Source organism: Chaetodon trifascialis, chromosome 24 (assembly GCF_039877785.1).
Source record: "Chaetodon trifascialis isolate fChaTrf1 chromosome 24, fChaTrf1.hap1, whole genome shotgun sequence".
Lineage (NCBI taxonomy): Eukaryota > Metazoa > Chordata > Actinopteri > Chaetodontiformes > Chaetodontidae > Chaetodon > Chaetodon trifascialis.
The window spans coordinates 11,734,689-11,755,044 of record NC_092079.1 but is presented as its reverse complement, the minus strand read 5'-3'; the positions used below and the strand labels follow the sequence as shown (position 1 = coordinate 11,755,044).

Sequence of the window (20,356 nt, the reverse complement as noted above, 5' to 3'; positions counted from 1 at the left end):
GCAGAGTCATGAAGTCACTTTATTGCTTCTCGTTGTGCTTCGGTTTATTCAATCGGTCTGAAACGTCACTGGCACTGTTAAGGACCAGAGACCTCACGCGCGTGCCAACAGGATAATGAAGCTGTCCGCTGATAAGGTTTCCGGCGCGCGCGTGTTTGTGCGGAGTCTGAGCAGTTTGTGAGGATTCAGCACCGCGGACAGCGCGAGCTCTCCTGCGACCACTGCAGCATTTTCAGCTGCGCTTCAGTCGGCCGTCAGCGCGAGACAGGACAGCCTTTAATCATTTCTGTGGTCTGTCCGGTGTTCATTAAACAGCCTCAATCTCGGCTCTGATAATTTAATAAATTCTTTTCAGGTTTCTCAACCTGAAAATGTGGAAGAAACAAACTATTGTAAAGGAAAGCTGCATTCAGCGAGCCGCGTGCAACAGGTGTGCACATCCTCCAACAGAAGAGGCGGCATTAATCTGACTGATTTTTGGACGGAGTTTGAAGGGACGCCTGTCTGATGCAAAGAGGCGCGCGCTCGTACAGCAGCGACAACAAGGAGACAAAGCTCTGTCGTGGTCTCGTACCCACATCAGTGACGGCATCTCGCCGCCGCCCCCCTCCCCAAATGTTGCCGGTTACGGTTCATATCCCCTCAGTCCAGATACTGACGGTGTGGGAACCACGTGTCTACGTAACTGCGAGCGGGCTCCTCTAAGTGGGGCCGCATCAAGCTGCACGGGCAAACCGGAGGTTACTCACTCCTTCAGAATAAAAATCGAGGGTAAGACGAAGAACAAGGGCTTGGGGAACATGCATAGCTCGAGGCTGCTTTAAGGAGCGATGCGGACAAGAAAGTGTCATCAAAAATGTAATCAATACACATAAATGTATAATAAGGAAAGATAGTCTGGGCTTATAATATCATACTACCTCATTTTATTATTATATAAGATTATAAGACTTCCAGTTCTAATTTAGTCCACATTTCTTCTTTAATATTTCTTTGCTATGTTGCCTATTTATCAAAATATACTGATAAAATGCTGTTTTAATAAATCAAGTACTAAATTACGTGTTGTAAGAAAATGCATACTAGGCTATAAAAGAAGATAAAAAGCACATACTGCAAGAAAAGCGAAGCAGTTTGCTCACATTCAATCAAGAGTGTTCAATTAAAACGTTCATGCTTCTTTTATTTTGTAGGTGCCAACCGGAATAGGTGCTTTGTTTAATTGCCGCCACTTTGTCGCTGGTTGGGTATAGATAGGCTAGTCAGTGCACCTCCTCGCGCCCCACCGGCCGTCGGTCGTCTCGAGCGCTGCTGAAGAAGCCGCTGAAACACCAGAGGAGCGCGAGAGGACCACGAGCCGGACCCGGTCTTCCTCTTCTACTTCCTCTCCATCTAGTTTCTGGAGTAGTAGAGGCAACAGAGCCAGAGTCCAGCAGCTTCTTTTCATCAGCAAGGTGAGGAAGAGGAAGAGGAGGAGGAGGAGGAGGAGAGGAAGAGGAGACAGACAGACAGACAGCAGCAGCAGCAGCAGCAGTATCTTGGCGCATTGGAGATTATGGATTATTGAGAAGTGGAGGCCGAAACGCGGATGAAATATTCATAAGGACTTTTTAAAGAGAAAAGCCCTGAGTGGGATAGTGCAGAGATCCCTGCAGTGATTCACCTGCCAGCTCCAGCGCTGCATGCGCTCTCACTGACCAGAGAGCAGAGAACTGCTGCTGAACGGGATTCTGCATCTGACGTGTGTGTGCAGTGTGTGTGAGTGTGTCTGAGTGAGTGTGTGCGTTTGGAAAGGAGCCCCCCTGCTGCAGTACTTGCCTGCTGTACGGGTACAGGGATGCCACCGACTTTCTGACGGACGCCCGGTATCCGCACCCCTCCCCTCCTCCTCCCCTCCCGGACGGACGGACGCACCGACCCCTGCGATCCCCACTAATATGCAATGGTTTTTTGTGCAGAAGCCGACAGCTGCCGCGTACCGCCGACTTCACGCTAGCGCCGCCGCATGCCTGTCCGCCGCTGCCGCTCCTCTCCCCGCGCCGCGCGGCAGACGACGCCATTTGAAGAGGAGCGCTCGGGGGCTTTTCACGCCGCGGCGGCCGGGCGGCAGCAGCAGCGACCGATCCTCTGCCGCTGAGGACCACCGGCCGCTGGGGCAGCCGGAGGCGGAGACCGCGGAGAAAAGCGCCGCAGCGGTTGCTCTTTTCCTGCCGCACGGGGACGACGTCGACGCGGAATACGTGCGGTTGCTGGTCTCTGGGCTTGTGGAGGAACCGGGCGAGAAACCGGGCGACGAGCCGGGCTTCCTGCTGTTATTCTTGTCTATGGTGCAGATTGGGGGGGCGAAGCACCGCCGAACTGAGCACAACAGCTGGCCGACTCTGCTGGCATGCAAACAGGGGGGCGGATCAGCCCCCATGCGGTGGGTGAATTTTAGGCTGCCGCATCCGGAGCGCCTCTCGTCCCCCACCTCCTCTTCCTCCACCTCCTCCTCCTCCTCCCCCGTCTCAGCCAAATCCATGCGGTTTATTTGGAACAACATTTTCAGCAAAGGATCGCATATGCTGCAGTGTCTTTGTGGCAGGAGCCTCAAGAAAAACAAGAACCCAACTGGTGAGTTTGTTGTGGGCTTGTTTTTCCCCTTGTGTGCGCGCGCGCGTGTGTGCGTGCGTGCGTGCGTGTACGTGCGAATGTGGGTGTCACGGAGAAAGACTTTGTTGCGTGTTTGTGCGCGCGCAGGAGTGTGTGTGCGCGTGTATTCGCTCCCGAGACTGCACTGTTCGACTGCTTGCTGGTGTTTCTCTGCAATCGCAGTTGTGCAGCAAGTGAGTGCACTACAGGGAGGGGGAGGGAGGAGACGGGGGTATGATGGGGGGAGGCAGAAGGAGACGAGGAGGGGGGGTGATAACTTATTAGCACAGAAACTGACTACAGTGGCTGTGCGTGCGAAAAAGAGTGCGTGCGTGCTGTGCGTGGCAGAGATGCTGCAGAAAATCAAGTCTAATGCAGCATACAGACCCGTTCAGGCTCCAGTAACCTGCATGATTAAACAGCACATAGCCTTATTTAGACTTCCACTGTGGATACTCGGAGCATACTGTGGAATAGGAGGAAAGTGTGTTTTTCTTATGACTGCAGACATTTCAGTCAGACCGTGTGAACACAAACATCTCTCCTCCTGAGACCGAACGTTGGATGGCGAGGCTGTGCTCAGCAGAGCTTCTTGGAGGACTTTCCTTAAGGGGTCATTCAGTGTTTCTCATGCAGGTGGACTGTGAATCATGTTCAGGCTTGGTAGGCTCACAGGCAACATGTGCATCCTCTAAAGTTGGATGTAGAGGTAACTTCAAAGCTCAGGGCCGGGACATCCCTCCATCACATGTACCCGGCTGTGTTTATCAACAGAGTGCAGGGACAATATAATTAAGAGTGAAATTCAGTTTAATTCGCCAGCAGGGCTTTTGATTCCCTTCATGCTCTCCAGAGGGTCCAGCACACGTTCAGATGTTCTAAAAGCTTTGGCCAAACCGAATAGCTTGCTGTGTTTTCCCTCCGCTCTGGGTGAGGGCAGGACAGAGATTGACATTGGCATTGCAACAGGAAATGGACATGATGACATTATTGGCATATTGACATTGCATCACAGAGTTGGCCTCTGTATCCTCAACACAGTGTTTAGAGGGCAGCAGCAGGTCCCATGAGTCAGATATTATGGTTTCAAGAACAAATGTGAGAGAGTCATCAAACCATAAGCGTCATTCCTTCCTCTTCCATCGCCGCTGACAGTGATTGTGTTGCTTTTATGTATTTTAGAGGGATTACAGTGAAGACATGATCATTTGTATGACTGGTCTGTTCATTGATTGGTCAGTCAAAACATGATAATTCTGTTAATTTCTCACTTGTTTAAGCTGTAATTTGAAAACTTCAGACTTGAATCATCCAGATGAAAAACTGATTGACAGACAGTAACAGCTGCAGTCCTAATATCCTGAAGCCAGCTCTGCAGTGCACAGTCCTCACTGTAAACTCAGCCAACATATATAGAGATTCACCTTAAGTGCATGAACACATGTAATTTGTAGTTCTGAATATGCAAATTTGAAGCCATGTCTTGTGGCATTACTTTTTATCCTTGAAAAAAATAAGCTGGTTGGCGACCACATGGCTGGATGCAGCGTCTTGCTCGAGGGCACCTCATCAGACCTCAAGTAAAGGACACCACTGCACCAGCCAAGTGGCCCATTTATAAGCAAGTTACAATTTCACCTCTAACTTGTTATTCTCTCCTCTTTTTTGACCCAACTAAGCAGCAAACACACACGTAGAAAAACATTGCTGGGACCAGCAAATGACTCTGAACAGCAGAGACACCTGCCAGTTAAAAGTTAAGTGAAAAGAGAGTAAATGTTCTTGCTGCTCTGCCTCTGCCACCATGCACTCCACGGTGCATCAACAGGCCTGTTCACACACTACTCAGAGTCACCACAATGCAACATTTTCACTTTGTGGGCACTTCTGCTGCACTTCTGCTTACATGAAGAGGTCTGTGTGGAGGAAACCGCACACCAGAAGACCAAAAAGCAAAACACACTGAGCGGATATTCTGATGCTGTGATGAGGACATTAATGCTGCGTCTCCTCTTTGTCCCTGAACGCTGAAGAGTCTTTTTTTCCAGTTGTTTGAGTGATTACAAAACACTGTCCATCTGGCTTGGAGCTGATGCGTACAAAGGATGAACACATGATAAATCAAATCTGTATGAACGCTGCAGCACAGCTTTGCTCAGTGGTGTGAATGTCTTGTGTCTAAAGGCACACAGGACACTTAGTTTGTGCTGCAGCAGCACTCAACCGTGTCTCTACAACTCTGTATTTGTAAGTACAAATTGCAGTGGTGACAGTGTGCGAGAGGCTGGTTGGTCTTTCCTGAGAAACACATTTGGGCTTTAGTTCAAGCAAAAAGGCTCCCGTGTGCAATCGACAAGTATCTCTGTGGGAAAACACGAGAGCGCTAAACCTTCAGCGCCGAAGAAAAGCCACTAATCTAGCAGATTAAAGGTGAAAACAAAGAAAACAAAATCAATATTGATGTGTTGGCGCAGGTGAAAGGACTCATTCACTTCGCAGAACTGAACCGTCGTACCAACTGCAAAATTTTCACAGCATCCTTTCGCCGCCTGCCAACACGCCACTGCCTGCAATTTACAAAGAGTCACATGACTGGTTGTGTTTTTTGTGTCCTCTGGGCTCTCTGTGCTCCTGCTTTAATTCCTTTTTATATTGTGCTCCTCTTTGCTTATTTGATGAATTGGCTTGGAGCTAGACTTGCTGGATTTCTGAGAGAATGTGCACTCCTGTGATACATAAGCAGGGATATTAACAACGCTGAGCATAACCTCCAAACTCATAGCTCCCCTGCAGTTTCAAACGAAATAAAATAATGCAGAACTTCACTTAGATGTGTCATAGAATAATCTAAATTCAGCTTTTTCTGGAGCTTTCAAATGAATCTCACATCCTTCATCAGTTGCCTCACTTCTCCTGAGAGAGCTAGTTAATAAGCTATTTTGTCAAATTAGTGGATTAATTAGTGGATTAACCCTAATTTGTTGAACCAGTCAGAGATATCCCATAGATTTGTTAAGTTATTATTCAAGTTAAAAATAACATCTGCTCCTCATCTTCTCTCTTTCATGGAACTGCACCTTGAATGCTTTCAGGTTTCTGACTGTTTGTGTGGACTCTGGTAAACCTGATTCATTCAGGGTTTGACTTTTTATAAACTACATGAATAAATAATCATCAGTTTTTCCAGATCTCTGCACCCGTGAGGTAAATTATTGTAGCCATTGAAGTAATTATGTTATTTTCTGGTGTAATTCCAAACATGTTGTGTAAATAGTTCAATGTAAGTGGCTGCAACCAGGAGTTCAGAAACTTGGCTTATGTGTCGTTGATGTTGCTTCGTCATGTGAGGTGATCAGCGAGCGAAAGACTATCTCACTCCCACACACACAGTGGGAACGCAAGGAACGGCACATACTGTACGCTATCTTTGAGAGAAACAAGTTCCCACCAGCGTCCTGCTGTCAGGCTCATGGATTTATAGCAGCAGACGCGTTAGCCGTCGCTTTCTCTTTTAATTAAAGGCAAACGTATGAACGCTCTGCCTTGGCGTTTCTGTGTGTTGATGCATAACACACACAGAAGTTAGTGGTGAAATATGGACCTGCTGCACATAGGGAGGAGGCAGAGTTCTGCTGAGTCAGCGTTTGCTGGCGCTTTTCCTCTGAATTGCACTATTTAGTGAAGGTCCGCTGGGAGGGCAGAGACACAGCTTTGTTGTGTGTGCACGTGTACGTGTGTGAGTGCGAGCATCAGTATGTCTAAAGCTAAAAGTTTCACTTTCTTTCTCACTACGGAGACTTCTGTTCAGTTTCCAGAATTAGCTAAATAACAAGATTAAGGTTTAAATCCCAATTCGCTCCCAAGATACTGCAGTATTCATTACACTTCACAATAAAGGACGGAGGGAGCAACATCAGTGATTTAGCACATTTTAGCAGCACTGGGATTAAAAACATTTGGTCCCATTGCAAGCAGGACGTGCTCAATAAATCTCACAATTACTGTTTGATATTTCTTGTGCACAAATGGAAAGTTTGCTCTGATGGTGACGCTGGCAGAAAGGCAAAGGGGGTCACCAGAAGCACTGTGTCCATCCTCTGGGGGTATACAGAGTGAATTTAGAGGAAATTTGGTCATTAGTTCCCAGTATTCCTTCCCATGAACTTAACTGTTTGTCCAGGGGGACATTTGAGGATGCTGTCATCATGTTTCTGAGAGTCAGACTCAAGATTTTGGTTGACTTGAGGACTCCAGTTCCTTCCAACATAACACATCCACCACTGAAGCTACCAGACACGCCTGAAGTGGCTAATGTGCAACAGAAGAAGAAGAGAAAATGCTGATATTTTGCAGCGCATCAAAGAAACTGGGGGCTGGGATTCCCTGACCATGTTAAGAGCCCTTCTCATGCTGTGAAGGCTTCTCCAAACATCAGGACAGCATGGCAACGACTGCAGCCGCTTCCTCATTTTCCCCTGGAAATATTAAATTCACTGCCACCCGTCGCCGGAAATATGCTGTTGAGAAGACACATTTCAGTGAACAGTAGCTTTGCTAACAAATTACCACTAACTACGGGGAGAAACGTATTGGATTTTCTGTGGCTGCTGTTGTCGGCTACATTAAAAGCCACCTCATGCTTTGCCGGTTGAGCAATCAGCAGGAAATGTTTTCTCCAATACAGCTCTGTTATGGCTGTGGGAGAGCGATCAGCAAACAGGGAGGTTCCTATCAAATAGATGAGGGTTCGGCACAAGAGAAACTCACTTTTCTGCAAATTCCAGCTCAGTGATGAGGTCAGGTCCCACTGCTGTGGAGTGTTTCCTGTTAGAAAGGCTGAAACTGTGTGAATTGACTTCCAGCCTTGTAAATGGGACTCCCTTGGTTTCCTCCAGTTGAACCAGCATCAGTGTCATTCATTGTTAAAAGGAATAAGGCACAAAGTTACTCAATCTCTTGTGTCCCATGTGGCTCGACCCAGATAGAGACTTTCACCTTTTATAGCACACGTAGGCGTGAATGCCCACACACACACACACACACACACACACACACACACACACACACACACACACGCCCGCTCACCTTCTCTGGAGAGCTGCCATTAAGGCATCGTACTTTATATTTTATTCAAACGCTGGAGTATAGCAGTGGGGTTAGTGCCAAGTCCGATCTGTCTCTGTCAGTGAAAGGCCCACACACGCACACACACACACACACACACACACACACGCACACACACACACACTTTATGCTATTTCGATGTATTGCCTTCAAATTGTATATTGGTGCATTGAAAGTATTCACGTCAGATTTTCCTCAAGCTTGCACTAAAGTAAATGTGTGTCCCTCTCTGCCTCTGTTTCTCAGTTGCGTGCTGTTACATTGTCCAAAGGTGATGAGTTGACGAAATAGTGACAGACATCATAGTGATGTCTGTCCTCTAAGGTCACACAGAGGCTTTTGGTGCAGTCCTCTAATACGCTGCCTTTATGTGCATGTGTGTGTGAGAGGACTCATTAGCTCATGGCCCCGCTGTCCGAACACACTGAGTCTGCAGAAAGACTTTATGACTTTGCTTTCGTCTGAACTCTCTTGTACGTCACACTTCACACACACTCGCAAGCTGTCAGCTAATCACCCCCCCGACACAAACAGAGGCCTACAGCGCAGTCACACATTGTGTAATCGGACCAGAAACTGAGCTGAACCTGCAGATAAAAAAGCCAAAAATAAGAGAGCATAGAGGATCATTTAGCAGCTAAACAAAAAGCTTTGCTGGATGTACAAATAGGCCAGTGTTTGCTAACATGTTATATAAAACCACTGATTAGAGCAGCTTCGAATCACACCATAGCTTAGCATGGAAGGAGGAGGATCAGGTGGTGGCAGCAGATTATGATACTGGCGTGAGCGCATCAGCGGAGAAGTCATAATGAGAAGGTTATAACAGCCAGGCCGCACCTGCATAAATATGATTGGACGTCAGCAAACAGCTTGTAGCCAAACAGCGAGCGAATGAGCCGCTGATGGAGAAGCATGAATGAAGCTGCTTGGTCTCTGCTTGTACTGACGCTGTATTAATACAGCTAATGACACGCAGTGAACCTGGGGCTTTTGGGGGGGCCCTGGGAATCTTGCATGCCTTGCCCAGCTGCTGATCCAGTATTGGCTGAAGTTACGTAACAACCAAACAGAAAACTATTGTAAATATTGCATTGACTGCAATGAGTGCAGTTACTGAAGGGTGTCAAATAAAGAAAAATGAGAAGCCAGCGCTGCTGATTACAGCGTGATGGAAACGCTGTAATTTTCAAAATGAAGCAATGAGGATACAGATGTGTGTGTGTGTGTGTGTGTGTGTGTGTGTGTGTGCATGTGTTTGGACAGCTCTCGCTCCAGGTTTCTGTCAAGAGTGAGTGAGTGAGTGCTGAGTGTTATTTTTCCAAGTGCACTTAAAAAGCAGCAGGGCATCAAAGGCTCCACTAAGAAGTGTTTTCACAGACTGAATGATAAGAAGCAGAGACACACTCGACAACAACTCAGTCTCCCTCTCTGACTCGCTGCATAAAATGTGTTTAATTGGCTGGGCTTGAAGATGCTGAAGCCGGATTCGCACAGTATTACCTGGAGACCTCAAGTAATTTGTAATAATCATCCGTGATCTTAATCCCGTGTGAATCCGCCATGTCTGTAGTCTGTAAAATAAAAATTCCTCTGCAGTTTACCAACCACAGCTGCCCAGATGCAGAAATCAGCTGATAAAATCAGGTCTGTGTGAATCAGAATTCAGGAGGCTCATTGTTCAGGAATGTTCCTTGATCATATCCAGAGGGTAATGTCAGTGCACTTATAAGCTTTTCCCAGAGCTTTCAACCAGTCGTCATCCATAGCACCTTGTCTGGCCTCAGTTTGTTGTTTTCCTTGCAGTAATTAGACAAACAATCTAATCCATCCCACAAAAATCCAGCAGGAAGTTGGGGTCGATGAGTGGGTGTTTGTAGAGATGGTTGTCTGCATCCTGCCTCTTCCCAGTGCTGTACACTGGTTTCTTCAAAACAGGGGTACCCAAATGTTTTGTCTTTGAAGGGCCAAAGCTGACAAAATATAGCATAAGACCAGAAGAGGACGACATAGATATTAAATAATGATATTAAAATGCAAACATCTGCTCTTTTTAACTAATGAGTTCTCACTCTGTGGCTTTTTCTCAGCGCCTCCTCTCTTTATCTCTGTCCTCCACTTCTTTCCTACCTCTCCCTCACACACACTTGAGCTGACTTCTTCCCTCGTCTGCGCTAACCTTTTGCTTGATGACAGCCCTGCATGACATAATCGCCATATCTGTCCCACTCACTCTGTGTGTGTGTGTCTATGTCTGAGGCCGCGTTGGGGGAGTCCAGGCGATTTTAGAGGGGAGTTGTTGTAGGAGTGTAATGGGCTGGTGTTTACAGGTGTGTGTGTGTTAGCCATGGACTTTGAGTTTATACTGACGGTAGCAGAGAGGAGAATAAAGGCTGCTTTGGGCAAAGCTGAAGCAGGTAAGACACTTTTTACACTGGCAACAGCTGTGTGAGACACTTAGGAGAAGGACATGCAAAGACAGCAGTATAATTACATCCAAATAAACATTTCCATGTGCTGTCAGCTGAGGTTAGATATCAACTGTCTTTTCAAAAGTTTGCTTAAAATTCATTTGACAATTTGAAACAGAACTTCCTGTTCTGGTTGCTTAAAATGACTCTTTTGAGTTTGAGCACATCGTTAAAGAGTAAAGGCAAACTTGAGGCAAAGCTCCTCCACTTTCAGATGTCTGGTAGAAGTAGCGTTCTGTGAACTGGACAAGTGACGGGACAAAGGCTGTCATTTCCCAGAAGGCCAAAAATACCACAGATCTGACTGACGGGTTTGGAACAGGCAAAAATGATCCTGCTGATGTTAAGCTAATCCCATCCAGATGGGATTAAGGGTGCTGTAAAGTGGGTGTATTTGAATTCTGTGAGCATTAATTCTCACAAAGCTTATGAATTTGGACTGATAATGAGAGCACACACACACACACACACACACACACACACACACACACACACACACAAAGCACACACAAAGCACACCTACAGCACACAGACACACCGTGTAAACTGACGTGCCTTTTGCAGCTGATGATAAGTCAGGCGTCACCCTGCAGCCTCTGTCTGGATGGCTCTGTATTACATAGCTGCTGATGATATGTGTGCGTGTGTGTGTGTGTGTGTGTGTGTGTGTGTGTGTGTGTGTGTGGTGGACAGATGAGGTCATGACGCCTCCTTCCCGGCAAAGCCATTTTCTCATTTCATTTGCTTCTCTTCCTGTTGTGTCCTGTTTGTCCGGTGTGTGTCAGTCACTTTCAGTCTGCAGCCAAAGCATGCAGGCGTTCAGGTGCAGCTCTGTGTAAAACACTTCAAATGCTCAACTTTTAACTCTCACATGAGGCGGCAAACACCCCCATCAATGCAAATCACTGTCCCACATGGGTCACCGTTGGTGATATTCACTGGGCAAGCAAGCTCCTTTAATCAGCAGAATTTGCAGGAATGTGCAGCCACAGCAGAGCACGTTGACCCTCTCATCTCACCGATTCAACAGAGAAACTAACTTTTCTCCTAAAACATTTGGGTTGGGGGTGGAGGATGGACCGAGAGAGGAGAACCGCACCATCCTCTGTGAGGTCTGCTGAAAACAGCTGAACAGGGCTGATCCAAGCTAAAGTACCGTGAGTGCGCTCTTAGTAATGAAGGAATAAGTCAGGCAGAGCAACACTGACGTGTTTTTGGACCACAGTGCGGCTCTGTGGCACAGAGGAAAAACTGTATCAGCATCAGGTTATTGTTGGCTTTGATCTTCTCATGAGAATAAGAAAAGTATAAACCAGCCTTACTCTTCAATCCACGCCTTTGAGTTTGGATTTTCACCTGCTTCAGGTCATTAAGATATTATGGCCTGAAGGAAAATCCTGTGGAGAAACAGCTCCTTTAACGCTCTGAAATGGCAATAAAAGGCGACTTTGTTCAAGCTGGAGCAGTCAGACGAGGCGGAAGGAGAATCTGAAAGTCTTCACCTCTGATAAAAACGCCCGTCATGTTGTGTTTTGATGATTAACACCAGTTGCTAACGCGCTCTGATAAGCCGGCTCTTGCAAAATGAGGAGATTGGGAGCAATTTCATGCCTTTTTGTCCAATTCTAAATGAAACGTAATGTATGTTAACAGTCTGTCATCTCACATCCATTACTGTTCTCTTTACGGCTCCACATAATGCCCTCAGTGTTTTCCATATCCCCACTCAATCAGCCTTTTAGTTTCCGAGGATTCCTTGAACGCAGCCTCAGTAACGTGTGTTTCACCACCTTTACGCCTGCCTCCTGTCATGTCACTCTATTATTTATCTACAGGGACCAATCTGCTGAATCACCTCAGTCGATAACACTAGTTTTTTATTGTATATGTTCATGGTTGAATGTGTTAGCCTTTGTTTTTCACCCAGCAGAGCCAGAAATCGCAGCTGACCACAACAATGCAGAGAGTCTTCTCCAGAAGTCCACCACCTGCTCAGTCATCCTCCTCCTCGATCCAACTGTGAGCTTCTCTCTGAGAGGTGTGAGGAACAAAATAGCTGAAATTAGGCTTCATTTTACTCAGACAAAAGCTGACTGGAGCTGCTGCCGAGAGAAATAAACTTAAGCTGTCGCCCAGCGTGCGCACGGCTGTGGGTGGCACTGAAAACATTCTCTTTTGTTGAGTCTTAAATGCTCAACAAAGTTTTATCTCTTGTCACATTATCGACCTACGCTCTCTGTTCCCACTATTCAAAACTAATTTTGGGTCTTATTCAGTCAGGGACACATACAGGAGTGTTTGAAAGCACTCTAAAAACTACTAAAAAGAAAAATAAGGCCGTCATCAAAGCTGTAATCTCCCTCTTTGGGAAAATATGAAGCAGATAGTTTGCATATTGCTGCTTGTCGTGCTCTAAGTAGCCAAACAAAACATTTTAAACTTCAAAATGTTTTCATCTGTAACAGCACAAAAAAATCAGTGTCTTTGCTGTCAGCAATCAGATTCTGACCTGCCCGAGATGTGACTGACTCATTACAGAGAGGCCAGCAGGTTACAGTGATGCAAACACACTGAGGCATGAGAATAAAATCACTGTCGTCACTCATTAAAGGAGCGCTACGCTGAAAAGTACGCTGGCAGAGGAGCAGCGGGCTGGGAATTGTGGTTTAGCGGAGATCAGAGGAGTTCAGCTATTGGGAAACCGCTTAATTCTACTCTGACTGTAAGTGCTTTCTGATCCAGACCACTGCAGCACACTCAACCACAGAGGGGCAGAGAATGAATTAATTAGTATTGACAGATGTATTAGATTTCTCTGATAATGGTCCAGTCTACACTGTATGACCAGCGCTGTCCATCCTCAGCGCTACACTGCGATCAAGTGTTTGCACTTATGAGCACACAGTGACGGCACAGGCTCTCCAAGCGGCGGGCGACTCCTCGTAGACGTCAGCCATCAAACCCGGTCCTGACGGGCGGGTTGTGTTTGCGTCGTGGAGAGCGGATGGAGCGGCATCATGGCAGCGTGCTTGCCTGACTGCACTGCATGATCCATTTAAAGAGACAATGAGGAAGCATGACATGATGCTTTTAATGCTTAAGATGAATGATGCATTTTGGGTTTTTTTCTTCATTAAATACTTAAACGACACAGAGCCGAGCCTCGCTGCAGAGTAACAAATGGCTGTGCTGTTAGTTCTGCTTCGTTCTGTCACGCTGCGTTTTCACATTATATAAACATATTTTCAAGCCACCTCCGCCCAGCTTTGACTTGCAGCACCTCCTTAATTCAAACTCCTGCTTGAAGGATCTCTCCCCCATCCCCACGGTTCCACGCTCTCCTTCTCCTCCCCCCTCCTCCCGTCTTCCTCTGTAGTTCTGACTTTTTGGGGAAAGATCTGGAGCGATTATGTAACCGCTCTGACGCAGAAGTCTTCCATTTTCAACCGTTATCACTGTGCGTGGAAAATTGCCACTGATGACTTCCTGCTTTACCTGCTCCAGCAGCTGCCTGTGACCTCTGAGGTCTCTGGGAAAATCCCGCCATAACTGGCAGCCATGATGGATAAAGTTAAGTTTCGAGCTTCCAGACACATCCACCGTCCACCATCTTTTTTTACAGTTGGCCACGCTGGGGAAAAGGCATGACTAACATGAATTGACTTTCGCTGTTATTGCTTCACACTTCAAAGTACCAACAACACCAGCGATATTACAGCGGCACTTCCTGGGATATCCCCTCTAAATGGCCCTGGAGCTCGGGGAGTTTTAAAAGAGCAAGCAATAGAGATACGTGAGGCGTTCAGAGGGCCACGGTCCATGAAGCCCTGCTGTTGTTGAGCTTAACCCTGGGGATATGCAGACAGGAGTTTTATTGATATTGTTTGATATATTCTCAGTAAACTAGAGGTGAAATACACCATATAATCGACTTAAATCATCCTCTATCACTATCACTCCAGGCTGCTGACACGCCCTTGCTTTCTGGGGCTGACTTGCAGTGATTTCAGCCCAAACATCTGCAGACGCTGCAGTGTTCAAGAAGGACGTCGACAGCCAATCTGAAGCGAGGTGACTGTGAGCTCAGGTGCGCGAGATTTAAGCAACCATACGCTAAGCAGAGCAGAGGAGAGTCTTCTCAGACGATTAACAGTGAGACTGACTGTCAACAACCATCTGTGTTTGTCTCCTTTCTTGTCCTCTGTCTTCTCTCTCGGTCCCTCTGCAGTCTCTGCTCTGTTCTCTCGCTGCTATAATTAAATCAGCATCCTTGCTAGTTTTTTTCAAAGCCTTTGTATATTCAGAGAAGCTTCCCTAAGAGCGACGCTGTCTTTATTCGGGGAAGCCCTGCTCACGCTCACACAGTTACACACATTCACACCTGGAAACTGTCTCGTCACACTGCTGGTCGGGGGTTCGCCGCCCCGCTCGGGGGCTCCTCAGCGGTGGTAATGAGCCCAGTCTTTCACTTTGTCTGCACAGATTATCTTGGATTTTACTCTGGAGTTGCTGACAGTACATAACAGTATATTTACAGTATTTAAAAGGACCGTAACACATCTGTCCTCTTCCAAATGAAAGTTAATCTTATAGGCAATAAAACAGTTCAATGGTCTGAGTGGTTTTTCATACTCAGCTTACCCCATTTTCCCCTATCAGAAAGTTATATTTGTGAAAATACAGCTTTCTTTAACCGTCCTAACTGACAAACTAGCTTGACAGGAGCGAAAACACGATGTATGTTTCACTGCGTCTGTCCCGTGTGATATCTCTGAGAGTTTTCTGACACCCTCGACATAAAGTTTTTCACTGGTCTTTGTGCTGCAAGCAAGAGAGGCGTTGAAAGAAATGTGGGATGAGAGAGGAATAGGTATGACTGAGGAAGAGGAGTAAGAGAGGAGGGGGGATTGAGACACTGGAGACAGCAGACAGAGATGCAAGAAAAGAGAGGAGGGTGTGGATGAATAATTTAGTCCCTCCATTCCCTCTCTGCTCCTCCCTGCTGAGTTGGTGATGTTACAAAGATAGATGAGGAGAGGAGAGGAGAGGAGAGAGACGAGGGGAGAGGAAGAAAGGAAAGGAAAGGAAAGGAAAGGAAAGGAAAGGAAAGGAAAGGAAAGGAAAGGAAAGGAAAGGAAAGGAAAGGATGAAACATAGGACAAAGAGAGAAGAGGCAAGAAAAGGAAATGATGGAATAGAGGAGAGGAGAGGCGACAAGGAAAGGAGAGGAGAAAAGCCAAGGGAAGGTGAGGATGAAAGGAAAGGAAAGGCGATCAGACGAGATGAGAGGAAATGAAACAAAGAACAAAGAAAGAATCGGCAAGTAAAGGAGACGAAGGAAGAGAGGAGACAAGGAAAGGAGATGAATAGAGGAGAGGAGAGGAAACGAGATGAGACAGACAGGAGAGTGGACGAAAGGAGGTGAAAGGAAAGCAGAGGAGGAGACAAGGAAAGGAAATAAGGATGAACAGAAAAGAAGTGAAGGGAGCAAAAACAAGAAGATGAGAGGAACAAGAAAAGAAAAGGAGAAAAATAGGTTACGGTTGTTTCATAGCTCGACGGTGTGTGTGTGTGTGTGAGTGTGTGTGTGTGTGTGTGTGTGTGTGTGTGTGTGTGTGTGTGCGTGCGCGTGTGTGTGTGAGACAGAGAGAGAAACCCATCGGCAGAGCGCAGAGATGAAGTCAGAGATGCAGCACGGTGAATGTAATTGATGCCAGATGTGTGTGTCTGTGTGCCTGTCTGCTGTGTGTGTGTGTGTGTGTGTGTGTGTATGTTATCGTCTCAGCATTCAGCAGGTGTTCTCTCCCTCCGTTCGGAGACCCACCTGCGTCACTAATCACTCGTTACCTAGGTAACAGTGGACTTCCCCGTGTCTGCGGCGCTGTGTGTGTGTGCGTGTGTGTGTGGGCGGGTGTCTGAGTGTAAATTATGACTCATCCTGCTCACTTCAGAGTGGCTATCCTCACAGTCCTGTCTGGGGAACACCCACCCACATCTGTTGCCTCCCTGCCTGTCTTTCTGTCCCTTCCTGCCGCTCCATCTCTGCTGTCTCTCCATCGTCCCCAACTCTGTCCTCGCCCGCCGCCCCCACACTCACAGATGTTCATGATCTTGATACGTATTTGTAATGTTTACCTGTTGCTTTCTTGCCGTCTGCTGTTTGTTTGGAGCACACTGATGGCATTACTAAACAAAGAAAAGAGCGCCACCTACAGAGAGGCTGTCTGATGGACAAGTGATCCCCGAGAGCTGCTGTGAGTGCAGCTTTTATGACTAAATGGAGGGTATAAATGCGTCAAAAACAGAAAACCTGCTGACACGTGAGTCTTAAATATCAGCGTGTACTACACAAAAGTATGTCGACAGCAGAGAGTACTTTTCAAAAAAACACCTACCTGGCCTCAAAGACACTTCCTCCATTGTACTGTACATCTATGAATGCACAGAAAACAAAGATCACAACCAAACAGTCATCATCATCCTCCCACAGACAACATGTTCATTACTTCTCTCAAGGTAGTCGAGCAGATTTGGTGCCGGTGCTGTACAATACCTCTCTTTTTGCTCGTAGGCGTGGGCGGCGCTCCATTGTTGTTGAGCAAACACTTTGAAATGTCAAAGACGAACCTTAGTTTCAGCATTTCGGTTCATTTCAGCAGCCGGTTCATCGGATTTGTCCGCATGGATTGGCCCTTTGAGGAGATGCTTTGGATTAATAACATAATTATTAATCTGAGGCAGCTTCTTGAGGGTGTGGACATGTGCTTGAGCAAGATCCTGGTGGTGGTGTTAGGGGAAATGTCAGGGGGTCCACAGAATGATTAAGAATCCTCTTCTTAAATATCTGTGATGTTTCTGGCTCGAGTTACTCTGAAATGTTTGCATAAACTCCATCACTCAGCTTTTTTCTACTACTCCATTCTCCTTTTCTTATTCTGGCTCTCCTCCTCTTCATCATTAATGCAAGGGCATGCATCTTCTATTTTTCCAGGGTACAGTATACGCTGTCATCCTTGTTGCAGCTGCTCCTCACTAACATACTGCTGACAGTTTGAATATAACGAAAGAAGGTGACCTCTGCCAGATTAATGGACGATCTCTACCACTGGCTGCAAACAGCTTCGGCCCTCACGCTGGTGTCTTACAACAAACTGAGACTATGAGAGGCAGAAAGAGCAGCGAGGAGGAAGAGCTTGAGATGAAATTGTCTGGAAGACATCTGTCCTGTCAGGAGCTTGAGTTGGACGATAGTGTTGAAGAATATGACGTAAGAAAAAGGTGATGAAGTGAACTAAGCTGCTCAGTGTCACCAAAGGCCCTCCTCACAATTGTTCATGTGTTAATACTTGTACATTGTTGGCCATTGATTATTTTGTTTTGAATATAAAAGGGGTGATAATTAAGTGTCCGTCCTTACTGGGTAAGGAAGCATCTTGAAGACTAATGAGCAATGACACCTGATGGATTAGTGAGTATGTGAAACAGTATAAATCAAAATTCATCCAAGGAGGAAAGAAGAAGAGGTGTGTAAGAGAAAGAGGGATGTGGTGGATGAGTGCTGTGTTCTTTTGGTGGCTGTAGAGGGCGCTGCTGCCTCTCTACTGACATAGAAGACAATAGAAAGAAAAGGAGTGTGTGTGTGTGTGTGTGTGTGTGTGTGTGTGTGTGTTCTGGACAGCCACTATAAGGATTTCTTTTTATTCATGCACACTGTTGCATATTTCTGTTTACTTGCGTGATTTGTGTGTGTTTATCTGTGTGTGTATGTGTGTATGCTCATGCAAGTCGTGCACCATGAAGCGGAGAGATTTGGGACGGGTGGTGGAATAAGTGGATGGAGGAAGCACGGTGGTGCAAAGAATTTTTCTTTTGAAGTTTAAGAGCTGTGTCCCGCCTCCCTCCAATGTTATAAAAAGCAGCAGAAGAGATGAATTTTAATGTAAATGTAGCTTTGATTTATTCATAACTCCTTCACTTGGACTGACCTGGATAAAACAGCGTACACACCAACACACTCATCTTTTCCCGCTCTCGTTTCTCAGCTGTCTGGGACGGAGACAAGCAAGGGCGAATCAGTGGTTCCTCCCGTACTTAAATAGTAGTGTGTCAGCAGCATCAAGGGCAACAGAAGGAGCGCCTGGGACCCTGTCGAGGACTCTGGGTTTACCTGCTGAAATGGGACAAAAGATGAAGATCCAGGGTGACAGGCTGCTGCTGCTGCGTCTATAAGAGACTCTGCATTCAAAACTCCATTTGTCATTATAGCGTTTTTATGAACAGGTGTTTCATCTTCTGTGTTGTCTGTACAAGGTCTCACACTGCTGCTGATCCCCCCCCCCCCCCGCACACACACACAGAACACACATAACACACATGAAAGTACAACCACTATTAATTCTGTTATGGCTGACTATTGTTGCTGATAGACGCGCTCTGGTGCCACCTAGTGGGCGTGTGGGTGGAACTACATCATATGTATGTCATGCCTTGGAGAAGACTGTGTGCGTGCGTGTGTGCGTGCGTGCGTGCGTGTTTGTGTGTGTGTGTATTATTTGTGTTGTGGGGACAAAAAAACTTTTTACACAGTCACATTTGTTCCTCATGGGGACAAAACTCAAGTCCCCACAGACTAAATGATAACATTTTAAGGTGAGGACTTGAGTTAAGGCTAAGGTTAAGGTTAAGGCGAAGGTTAAGGTTAAGGTTAAGGTTAGGGTAAAGTTTGCAGTAAGGCATAGGGTTAACACACACGCACACAGAGGCAGACCGGCTGTTCGCTCTCCGTGGTGCTGAAATCTTTTGGTTCACGTGCTCCGTCCTGCCTCTGATGTCCTGAAGCCTCAAAGCGACATAAAGCAAACACACACTACAAATACTATTGGTGCCAATCATATATTTAATTCAGAGTTTTATTTTATTGTGACATAACTTGAGATTTTTTTGAACGCAGCCACACTTCAGCCTCGATGTGTGATCACCCGGATATGTAACATAACAATCATAATGCGTATAATATTGCAGCAGTCTATACTGGAACTGAAAGGCTCGATCATCTTGATTGCAATCAGCACACTGATTCACAATCAGCCTGTCAGACACGGAGAGATTTCATATGCAAAGTTGACATTTGGGCCAGAGAGAAACGGCGATGATTTGTCCCCTTTGGGTGCTTGAATACGATGAGTAAATCAGATTTGGATATTTCTCCGCAGAAGTGGAAATTATACTGTGCTGCCGGTGCCAGAGGAAATGCTGGACAGTCTTTTTTAAGAAGAAATGTATTCAAACAATAAGACATCAGAGTATCTGAGGGAATTACATATTCCCCAGCGGATGAATTGTCCCTGGCATGATGGGGTTTCCCATCAGAGCCTCAAACTTCGACCGTCCATTATTCATTGTGAGGACGTTAAATTGGAAAAGGTGTGGAGATTTTCTTTGATATCGGTTTCCCCGGAGGACAGGAACATTTCATTTCAGTGTTCTTTGTGTCCAGCTGGGTCCTAGCCCAGCTCTTTATTCCGGAGAGATGGCTGACCTACATGCCGCGACGGAAAGACGCATTCGTGCTGGCTCAGGAAATTTAGGCAGAACTTCATTCAGAACTTGACTTTTCAAAATAAAAACACTTTGTTTGAGTTTCCTTGTGCATGCAGCGATAGGGTACACTCCTCAGGTAGGGCGGCAGCATTTTAACTGATGGAAACACACCTCCTCAGAGCAGGGCTGCGTTCAGCGCTGTAGTATGAGCTGACGGTGAGAGGTAGAAGCACGTGTACAGCAGACAAAGCAGACATGTGAGGCGGGCAGCCCTCCAGTTTATCAGCCTGTCAATCTAACCCACCTCTTGCATTTTTAAACCATTCATTGAGACGGCCTTTCATGAGCTGAATGCAGACAGCGGGACTGTGTGGGATGAAGAAATGAGCCGAGAAGCTTTCATTGTCTGCGTGACATTCCTCAACATGCGACTCAGATTCTTTACTCGGTCTGACCGACCTTAAAACTCACGTCTGTAAAAGACTTGAATTTTAGTTTTTCCACATTTTACTTTTAGCTTTTCGGTTCATGTCACTGGGATGTTTGACCTTCACTGCGCAGATGATGTGTGTGCTGAGTGTGAGCGCAGG

The 20,356-nt window shown here is 46.4% G+C and overlaps 1 protein-coding gene across 1 annotated transcript in view; it reads left to right on the top strand.

Moving 5' to 3' along the window:
* The first annotated feature begins 1,260 nt into the window (after positions 1-1,260).
* The window catches only part of LOC139327843 (fibroblast growth factor 14-like), a 43,559-nt gene continuing 24,463 nt past the window's right edge, over positions 1,261-20,356 (top strand). The window contains exon 1 of the mRNA XM_070957849.1: positions 1,261-2,613. Within this exon, the coding sequence (XP_070813950.1) occupies positions 1,938-2,613 (676 nt within the window). The 5' untranslated portion in view covers positions 1,261-1,937. The remainder of the gene's footprint in view (positions 2,614-20,356) is intronic.